Source organism: Larus michahellis, chromosome Z, assembly GCF_964199755.1.
Source record: "Larus michahellis chromosome Z, bLarMic1.1, whole genome shotgun sequence".
Classification (NCBI taxonomy): domain Eukaryota; kingdom Metazoa; phylum Chordata; class Aves; order Charadriiformes; family Laridae; genus Larus; species Larus michahellis.
The window spans coordinates 39,669,723-39,680,676 of NC_133930.1; the positions used below are offsets into that span (position 1 = coordinate 39,669,723).

The following is a 10,954-nucleotide window of genomic DNA, read 5'->3' on the forward strand; positions in this document are numbered from 1 at the left end:
TTCAGTCTTAACCCTTCACTTCTATCCTTCTCAATGCATAAAAGGATCCCTGATATTCCTCTGAAACCAACATACCACTTTAAGTTCTACTCATGCATTTCTCCACATAAGAAAACACTTCAAAAGTTTATCAAAGGGGCACCATAAGCCTACAGATTCCATGCAGGGATGGGAAAAGCAACAACAAAAGATTTCTTCCCTTCACCATTGTATTGGGCTTACATGGCAAGGTTCTTCTAGCCAGGGGGCTACAGGAGTGACTTCTGTGAGAAGCTGCCAGAAGCTTCCCCCATGTCCAATAGAGCCAATGCCAGCTGGCTCCAACACAGACCTGCTGCTGGCCAAGGCTGAGCCCATCAGTGAGGGGGTAGCACCTCTGTGATAACATATTTGAGATGGGGAAAAAAACCTGTAAACTGCAACAGCAGCCAGAGGAGAGGAGTGAAAATACGTGAGAGCAACAACTCTGCAGATACCAAGTTCAGTGGAGAAGGAGGGGAGGAGGTGCTCCAGGTGCCAGAGCAGAGATTCCCCTGCAGCCTGTGGTAAAGACCATGGTGTTACCAGTGAAAAGGCAGCGCAGATGCCTCAGGGACAAGGCACAGCACTCAGCAAGTGAAAGCTTTGGCTTTATGGAAGGTGTAGCATTACCACAGTGGGAGCCCTGGGACTCTAATGCTAATCAAAATGGGGACCCAGCACAGTGGAGTCCCCTTTAAGAGTGAAGCTCAAAGGAAAGCACCACAGCAGGGGATAATAAAACTTGCACTGCTTAACATATCATACATATACGATGTCCTGTTCTGCTCATTAGCAAACTTTCTAATGTAATTGCTCAAATTCTGAGACTCACAGCTGACCTGTTGCTGGCGCCCATGCAGGGGTATGTGCAGAGGGCAGGGAAACAAACTACCTCAAGTTACCATAACAAAGAGATAAGACATGCTTGGGACTCTATGTACTCCATGGGGGAGGTGAACTGCTCCAGATTACTGTAGCAAAGTCTTCTCATGCCCTGCACATGATGAGGTCAGGCTCTCCCCCCTGCAGCCCATGGAGGTCCATGGTGGAGCAGATATCCACCTGCAGTCTGTGGAGGTATATATGGCAAAGCAGTTGGATGCCCAAAGGAGGCTGTGACCCTGTGGGAAGCCCATGCTGGAGCAAGCTCCTGGCAGGACCTGTAGACCCATGGAGAGAGGAGCCCACACTGGAGCAGATTTGCTGGCAGGACTTGTTACTGCATGAGGGACCCACACCGGAGCAGTCTGTTCCTGAAGGACTGCACCCCGTGGAAAGGGCCCACACTGGAGCAGTTCGTGAAGATCTGCAGCCCATAGGAAGGGCCCACATTGGAGAAGTTTGTGGAGAACTGTCTCCCATGGAAGGGACCCCACACTGGAGCTAGGGAAGTGTGTGAGGAGTCCTCCCCCTGAGGAGGAAGGAGCAGCAGAGACAACATGTGATGAGCAGACCACAACCCCCATTGCCCATACCCCTACACTGCTCAGGGAAAGGAGGTGGAGAATTTGGGAGTGAAGTTCCATGTAGGTTTTTGAAGATTTGTTCTTATTTGTTCCCTACTCTGATTTTACTGGCAGTAACTTAAATAAGTTTTCCCAAGTCATGTCTGTTTTTACTGTGACTGTAATTGCTGAGTGATCTCCCTGTCCTTATCTTGACACATGAGCCTTTTGGTGTATTTTTTCCTCCTGTACAATTGAGAAGGGGAGTAATAGAACAGCTTGGTGGGTCAATCCACCACAACCATCCAAGTATTAGCTAAATTTCTCCCAGTTGCACCCCTTCGAAAGGGAAATAAAAACAAAAATACAGTTTAAAGTCAGACAGTCCATCACTGCATTTGCGCAAATGCAACTCAAATATTTTTACTGCAAAATAAAATTACAAAATATTATTTGGAAGCACTTTGTCTTAAACATAGCTTTATACAGCTCTAATCTGCTTAAGACCTTTTTCTTATATACAGGTTTAGGAGTCTTAATACTGTTAACAATAGAGCATTACATTTCAATCACCATGATCATTTCAGCTGACACATAATAAGTAATGTAGTCCATCCTTTGCTTTTCATGTCTGTAGCTTGATTTTTATTCTGCCAGATAAAAATGTAAGGTATTGCATAGAAAATGTAAGAGTTAATACATTACTTATTCAGCAGCCAAATATGATTCAACTTTCCAGTTTCCTAGTTTATCTATGTACACAAATCTTGTAAAAAATGTTAACATATTTTAGCATAGCTGCTTTCTGAACACTTTCAGTACTATAATTTCAACCTGAGCTATTAATATTAACAAGAATTATTTCTTCCTTCCTCCTCCCTGAAGCATGCATTTATTGTCTAATAGCCTGTGCCATCCAACCCCTGATCTGCACAATATACACACTTAATCTTGTTAGCGATGCATCTGCATTCTCTCCAATATCAACATATTATTCCCCCATCCCTTTCCAACAACCTCACTTCTCTTCAGATTTCTCTGGATTTTTTTAATATCCATTCCCAACTGTTGAACCAATATACAACATAAAAATTACTTGACAAACACAACAGAGGTATTTGGCAAGTCTAAGTAAGTTCAGTTACAAGGTATTCAATAACAGCTTCAGTTACTGAATAAGCAGTGTAACAGCTTATACAATCTTAAACTTACTATTGCTACAGCATATAGCTAGTTCCCCTAACCATGTTTACCAGCAATTAGAAATTTGTAAAAATATTAGAGGTAATCACTGTCCAATATGACCATTTCAAATTATATCCATCCATGTTCAAATATGCTTATTAATTCAACAGAACTGCCTATTTATAGTTTTGTTTTGAACACAAAAATATGCACATTCAATCAGATTTAAAGATCAGCCAAAGCATGACTGATTAAAGCAATTATAAAGAATAATGCACTGTTGATACTACTCAACAGTATCTGAGGCTTACCAAGTTAATAGTCACTACAAATCTACCCGTGTTGTATGAACTAGTATTATGGATGCACATGTAACATCGGCTCAGTTGGCTGGCTTGCCAAGTACGACACTCTTCAGGTTTTCAATTCGTATCAAATGTAACACAGGCTTTCTACATATCATGCTGTGACCGGCTGATCTAAAAAAAAAAGTACATATTTAACTGTAGTGTCATTTGTCTGTTTGCATGCGACTTCACTGTATATTAGAAACTAGCACCACCAACACATCTTTCATTGATGCTTTGCCCTATATTCCTCCTGTTCCCCCCTTTTTATTATTATTTTATCATTAGATAATAGTGGATTCATCTATTATTTCAGAACTTAAAAGTTATATCTTATGATGACTTAGAGTAATGGGCAAACATGCATAAGGACTGTAATATATAAGGAGATATAGATCTATATAATCCTTGCAGTATTTCCATATAAAAGGATTAGCTTCTTGTTAACTTGGAAAGGGATAAACAGATTCAATTTCCAGTAACATTACTTACTTCCTTCCCTCAGCTTTTTTAATTCCTGTATTATATCACTATATACACAGGATAATAGCTCCTCTTGAGATTTTGTTCCATCCAAATAAACTAAGACAGACAAAAGAAAATGTTTTCATGAGTTCTGTGCCAGTTATCTGTAACAGCAGTTGGTAAAGTTTTCAGTATTCCTATGGATGCAATCAGAAGAAATGAAAAAATGAAAACCAAGCAACAGTATCTCTCTTTTCTTCTTTCCCAAATTCATTTTACATGTTAAAAAATAACAATGGAAAACTATCCTAGCTAAGAATGAATTTCCACTGCTTTGGGGTATGGAAGTCTCCATAAGGGAAGCGGTAATAACAGTAGGACAGTACAGCAGTGGAATAATTCAGCAGAAACGTTCCTATGCAGTGGAAGACCTCAGCTTCTTCCTCAGCTTCAGGGTTTGATCAAGGAAGGGCACCGTGGTTCCCATTCTCACTGCACAGTAAGGATGAAGCAATCGCCTGACTTCTCTTTCCTCTGGCCCCCACTCCAGAAGTATGCAGCCTAAGAGTGAAGTGTGAACATCACATAAGCTCATGGCATTGCCCCACCAGCCTGCCCAGCTTCTCATGCAAGACTGGTGACTGTAGTGAGTACAGTGAGCACTTAGGAAGTATCTTAAGCTTATTACAGGACTTCAACCAGGACTTCAATTCTGTTCTGAAGAATTCTGCCACTGCATCAGCTATTGTCTCAGAAGCTTCCTATCTAGCCATATGCATGTATGCACACAGCTTGTTAAATGGACTTAATTAGCAATCAGAACCTTTCTATTTTTTTAACATCGTAATTTTCATTACTAAAAACACCACAGACTTGAAAAATAAACCAACAACACCTCCGAACCTACTGTCCAAGAGCCACAAAAACATCTGAAGAAAACTTTGTCCCATTCAAAAAAAGACCCTCAACCCAACCAAAACTGCTCAAATGCCACACTTAACCATTTTATAAGTTTAAAATTAAGGATACCATACCAATGTTACTTGCATTCTCTTCCAATTCACTTTTATATTTCAGATACATAGGCCACACGTGTCCATCGAAGTACCCCGGTGTATCTGCTGGCTGATAGACTCTGGTGCTACACAAAAACATATTTGCTTTCCCATACAAGTTTTACATTTTCCCCCATTGTCAGCTGGTTTAATAAGATCATCTACCCAAAATAAAAAAAAAAAAGACTGGCAGGCTGCATAACTGATGGAACAAAGGATGTTCCTTTGTTTTAATATAATCTGCGATATGAACTCTTGCCAACTTACCTATTTCTGCCAATTAAGTTACACTTAAAATAACTGAAAAAGGTATTACATATAAATTAAGCTGTATTGAAAGCATCAAAAAAAATTACTTTTTCTCTTTTCTAATTGGGTAGAGAGACTTCTCAAGTTTTAAATGACTAGCAGTTTTGTCTAGTCACTTCCAGCCTGTACACTGAAGTCCTTTAAGGGTGAGTCTAGCGAGAAACCAAGAAAGTGGAATCAACAAAAGCCAGTTGAATAGAGGATTTCTTCACTCAGCCAGCCGATTCTGACTTTGTGCATATGTATTGCTCCAAGCACACAGTATTGCTCCAAGTTTGGAGGCAAGTCAGACACTGGCTCAATGATCTAAATCAGTACAACTAATGCACAGTCTAAACAAAGCATACACTAAAACCACACATCAACATTGTTACTGTGACAATAATCATCATGTAACTGTATTCAACCAAGGATAAGACTGCTTAGTAGTTTTTAACTGTTTTTCATTGTACTCCAACATGCAGTCAGTAACCTACACAATTTATCTGGACAACAAATTATCTTTTCAGTGTTTGTAAAACATTTAACATTTCTAAAATGAAAAACAAAACAAAGACCCCCATACATCTCTGCCTGCTTTTGTTTATGTTGGTTAATACCCACAGTCTTCCCTGGGAATCACAGAATGTTAATCACAGAATCACAGACGGCACTAATAGCTTACATTTAGCAAGATCCAAAGAAAAGCTAATACAAAAGAACCACTCCAGGTTAGGTTGTGCAGTGACCCTTTGTGAGCAATAACTGAATAATCTTACCTCCTTCTCCTTTTGCACTCTTCATAAGGAAGGGTCAAAAAATATCTTCTATTCCATAGTTCATTAAGTGGCCTAAAATAATAATATATTTACTTCCCTCTTCCTTTTTAGGGCAGCCTTTAATATACCAGGTTACATATTGCTGCTTACTCATAATTGTATAGCAGAAAGCCTTCAACAATCAAAATATAAACATGATCTGTATTTTTCAGATTGTCACACGTATTCTCTGGCTCTTCTGTTACAACACCTGAGCTTCCTGGGTTTTTCATCCAATTGTGAATACTTTTGACCATTTCATCCATATAGAGGGCATCAAGTACTAGATGAAAACAGAAAGTTAGGCAGCCCTTAAAAACAGAGAATTAAAAAGAAAAAAAGAGAACCCTTAAGTACCTCTAGGTTAATCATTAAGAATCAAATAATCTATGTACAAATCTAAATGAAACAGAACAGGATTACCCCAAAAATTCTGTCACACATATATAAGTAGTTCTATGTTTGCAATTAATGATATCCTGAGACCAAAGCTTTCCCCAGGACTGGGGTATTTCTGGTAGGTGTCGTCTTTCAACTCTGTGGCACCAAAAAGTGTATGAAATCACTGCACAGCAGTGATAGAAACTTGATGATAGAAACTACAGGGACTGTTCCCCCGTTCCACAAAACTTGTAAAAACTTACTCTGAGACCTCCACCCTTCTGTCAGTTGTCACTGACAAATGTGAAGAGACCCAGCAATCAAAGTTTTTTGCATTGGGTTTTTATTGGGTTCTTGTATTTGGAGGGTGGGGGTGGATGGATTGAAAGGAGGATGGCATACAAAGCAAAACAGCACAATGCAGCACCTGTTTTTGTCTGTAGACATGTAAGAACATGTTGAGTAAGTACTGAATGGTAGAGAGAAGGCAGCCTTTGGATAACATAAGAGCAAACACATTCTAGAGGAGCTTTTAAGAGCAACATTAAACCCAGATACTTGAAACAGAATGTCCCACTTATCCCTCCAGTTCCACATTCCAGTTTTATGAAGTCTAGAAGTTGAGCCAAAGACTGCCTAGCTGATAAGAGTCAGTTTTCAGATAGAATTTAAGGTTCTGGCCAATATTCTGAGTAATGCATTTTGTGATTACCAAGTATCAACAGGGATTGGCTATTAAGCAACTGTTCACAACTACATGTGACCTGAATCAAAGCACTGGCCTAAGGTCGATCTCAATCTAGTTCATAAGACTAAATTGGCATGTTGAGCCAGCATTAACCATAAACGTCAAAACATTTGGTCTCTACGTCAGATCAGACAAGAAACAAAGGTGTCAGGATCAGACCCAAGTTTTGACTGATTTAGAATATGACGATGAAAGGGGCTCAATAGTGATATCCCACAAGTTCAGTATCAAAGTGAAAAAAAAATCCACCATCACATAAGCTTAACCTCCGTGATGAGGTTAAGCTTACGCCAGTGCTGCAAGCCAAGACTTCTACCCGAACAGTACCATTTGCTACTGCACTAGACCCCACTGTAGAAACAGAGGAAAAGACTTAAAAGAGAAAATGAACAGTTGAGCACCAGCTTGACCTATTTACTAGTTCAGCAAGTTTTCTTGTTTATCTCAGTGAGCTGAAACAAACTGAGAAAAGGATTGCTCTGAAACAACCATTTGTTTACTGCCCTGCTCAGAAGAGGAGGGGAAGAAGTGCTGAAGCTCAGCACTACAGAATTTCAGTACAATGTTCAAAAGCAATGCATCAAAGTTACTGACCATCGTATAGCTTAAATCCACGTTCATCTGTTTCTACTTCAGACTCCGGCTGAAGGGGAAAAAAAATTGAGTATTTTCAAGACTGCTTTTATGACCACTGTCACTCTTCAGTTACAAACATAAGGGTTATACACTTTTGTATCTCAATTGATTAAATTTATCTTCAAAATTAAACTGATGTATACAACTGTTAAAATACAATGCAAACGCTTTATTTAATATGGAACAACAAATTCTCCAAATCATACCTCTTAAGTTCACTAGAGCTTTACGTAAGAAATAAGAGCTCCTTCACCCTCCTTAACAGCTCCTACATCATGCAAAAGTTGTTTTTCTGTTTTGATTTGGGAGAAAAAGAACTATCTGTTGCTGTATGGGTGTAGGGTTAACACAGTACCATTAACTTATTAGCACAATGTATCTTGAAAAATGCATCCAACACACCCATTCCTTATTTTAAAAGGGTATCAAAGAAGACTGTAAGCTTCTTTTTCTCGAGTACACTCACTGGTTTTGGCCACTGAAAGTTCAATTACCCCAGTGCTCATTTTATTTCTCTTTCTCATGAAGTCAACATTATTTTCAGCAGCATCAATTTTAAAAGTTTATCGATAGGAGAACTGAAAAGAGAAGAAACAATACTAAAATCTACTCAAGCTTTACTTTTACCTATCAGCTCTTTCCATTAATACTTTTACCTTAAAGAAGTCATCTTGAGAGATTATATCACAGTTGGGAAGCATTTTCTTAAGCTTTTCTGCCAGCGTTGTTTTCCCCCCATTTGTTACACTGCAATAGAAAACAGTAAAAACTGCATCAAGACAAAAATCAATGTTTCAAACCAAAACTCAATCTTTTAAACATATGTACAAGCTCACACACACATCTCTATATAGTTAGACACAAAGACACAATCCAAACTACCCCAAAAGTTTATTCACATTAAATACTCCCTATCTCTAGAAATTTTCTGGCAAGTTCCATCAGCTTTCAGACAGTAAATCTAGCAGTGCCAAGTAAGAGGTTAGAGAGAGGTGATACTTCAGATCTCCAATGGAGACAGAAAATTTTTTTAAGAGTTACATGCCATAAAGTGAGACAATTATATGTTGTATCTGGAATCTATTTTTTTAAAATATCCATTCAGAAATAGAAATGGCATCACTTAATTCTGAAAGGAAGACCAGTCTTGAGCTGTAGAGGAAATTTAATTTGCTAATACTTACCCTCCAAGGCCAATAACCAGTACTTTCATAGTTCGTTTTCTCCTCAGTTCTTCCTTTTCACTGCCAAAAATAGTAGCCAGTGAAAACTCTTAATTCAGCAACAAGGAAAGCAGCTACTGTATTAAGAAATATCAAATACAGAAAAGACTTATTTTCTGTCCTTGTGTCCTTTTTTTTTTCTTCTTTTTGCAAAGCTACTGTCAGAACCTCAACTGCTTGTTTTAATGCTAACAAAAAACCTGCATACACTTGCTCCTCCTCTGCTCCACCACAGAATAACATGAAGTCATTAAAATACTGTAAAGGCAGTTTAAGACATCCTAGCTAATTCAGTGCTGTGAAGGACTGGGTAGCACTTGATCTTCTCCAGAAGAGATTAAAGACCGAAACTCTGAAAAAGGTTACATTTGTCCACCTATATCCCTTGTTGCTGCACAGAAACCAGCCCTGAAGCTCTGTCTGGCTGAACATCTTCAGCGGTCAGAGCTGCCAAAAGAGACAATCCTGTCTTTCCCCAGCTCTTTTCCTGGAACTTTCTTCTGGAGCAGGTGTTTGCAGAGTCCGTGGTGAACTATACCAGAAAAACTGAAAGCCAGTTCTGCAAAGGAGCAGGGGGGGGGTGGAAATATTAGTTTTCAGCTGAACAAATTTCCTCCAGTTTACCATCCAGTTACCCATGCCTACAAAAGTATGGTGTAGCAGAAGGACAATGGGGCTACTTCTCTTGGCAGCAGCACTAGTCTATAGAGTTTGTCAGACCAGTTTAACATTTGTCAAACATTGCTTTCCAAGAGCACACACCAATTAATAACTATTTAACCACATGCACTGTCCTGCTCTGTCCTCCTCAGTCACACATAAGGAGGTAAGGCCTATGACACCTAAGACCTGAAAGGACTAAGCAGGTAACACTGTCTCCACTCCTTGACAAACAGGTATCTGTACTATACTAGAAAAAAGAATGTTACAGGGCATCAGTATGAATGTAAAACCACACTATTTCTGTTAAAGTAAGTTTTAGACATATATGGAGTCTGAGGTAATAACATCCTTTTGCATTTGGTGCAATGACTGGAAGTTCAACTGTTTCACAGGTCTGTGATGTGATCTTTGAATGGTTGCTTCATCTGTTTTTTCTGTTTAAAAAAAACCCAGACGTACTGACTGGGCCAAGCCATCACCAGTATGACAGCCATTGCTCTGCAATGGTTCTGCGTACCTACAGTAGTTGGCACCGGCAAGTTTTATAAGGTAGCATACAAGGTTTTTCTAAGAACATTGTAATTCTCAAGTTCAATGATGAGGTGCATGTTTATTGTATGGGCAATCTATTCAAAGAGCTCAAAGAGATGATCTGTTCTCAGGAAGAGATGATACCCAGTCCATTTAAAACAAGAACAACAAGTTTTCTAAAAATCATCAGTAAGGTTCGTGTTCCAGGGGATTAGCCTTTGTCCCACAAAAAATGCTATGTAACCAACTAAATAACATCTGGACACACATACTGAGCTTTGGACTCTAATTTACGTCATTGTCCGTATGAAGTTAATCACAGTTTAAGGCAAAAAACACCAGGACGAAAAAAACCCACCAGCTCTTCCTCCCCCCAGAGTAATGTGTAACACGAATTGCAAAGGTGTTATCTGTCACTATGTTGCAACACAGAAATCCTACTCTACTCTACCGGGTTTAGCATCTTTAAACAGAACGTAACCCCGTGATAACCCTAATTGCCACCACCCTGTTTTTAACGGCACAGCCCCACAAAGCTCCAGCACACGGCAACGGCCGAGGCATGCTTCTTTCTGGGCACCACCACACGCGGGGAGGAAATGTCTCTCCCGGGCACCGAACCCACAGGCCCGGGGCTGGCGCAGAGGCCGAGGGCAGAGCCCCACGCCCCTCCCAGCCGCTCACCACGCTTCGGCGCCCCTCAGCCTGGCGCTTCACTTTAACCGCTGCTTAAACACACCTTCTAGGGGGTACCCATCAGAAACCGGCCCGGCCGAAGGCGAGACACCACCTCCCCCGACGCCCCCCGGTCTCTTACGCCCGGTTACGGAGCTGCCCGAGGCGGCAGGCCGGCCGCCGCGAGGCACAAAGCTCCTGTCACACGCCCGGGACGGGGCACCTTGCAAACCCACCGGGACGGGGCACCTTGCAAACCCACCGGGACGGGGCACCTTGCAAACCCACCGGGACGGGGCACGCCACACCACGACCCGTCCGCACTCCTCAGGCCTCGCCGCCGACGCCGCTCAGCGTCCCCGGGGCGCGCGCCACACCGCTTTACGCGCTCCACCGCCCCCGCCCCGCCCCGCCCCGCCCCGCCCCGCCGGGCCCGGCCCGCGCGCCCCCATTGGCCGCCGCCTCAGTCCTCT

General features: G+C 41.2%; 1 protein-coding gene across 11 annotated transcripts; it reads right to left on the reverse strand.

Moving 5' to 3' along the window:
• Positions 1–1,836: 1,836 nt before the first annotated feature.
• Positions 1,837–10,897, reverse strand: NMRK1 (nicotinamide riboside kinase 1). 11 transcript variants are annotated; one of them, XM_074569295.1, is made up of 9 exons: positions 10,770–10,897; positions 8,574–8,689; positions 8,046–8,136; positions 7,348–7,396; positions 5,736–5,907; positions 5,586–5,657; positions 4,498–4,604; positions 3,491–3,580; positions 1,837–3,130 (listed from the first exon to the last, which is right to left on the reverse strand). In XM_074569295.1, exons 2-9 carry the CDS (start codon positions 8,600–8,602, stop codon positions 3,111–3,113), a joined length of 630 nt encoding a protein of 209 aa, XP_074425396.1. In that variant the 5' UTR covers positions 8,603–8,689; positions 10,770–10,897; the 3' UTR covers positions 1,837–3,110. The 11 variants fall into 11 exon arrangements, with proteins under 11 accessions (XP_074425396.1, XP_074425397.1, XP_074425399.1 ...); XM_074569296.1 differs by having other exon boundaries at positions 8,574–8,633; positions 10,770–10,892; XM_074569298.1 differs by having other exon boundaries at positions 8,574–8,633; positions 10,744–10,892.
• Between the last annotated feature and the right edge of the window lie 57 nt (positions 10,898–10,954).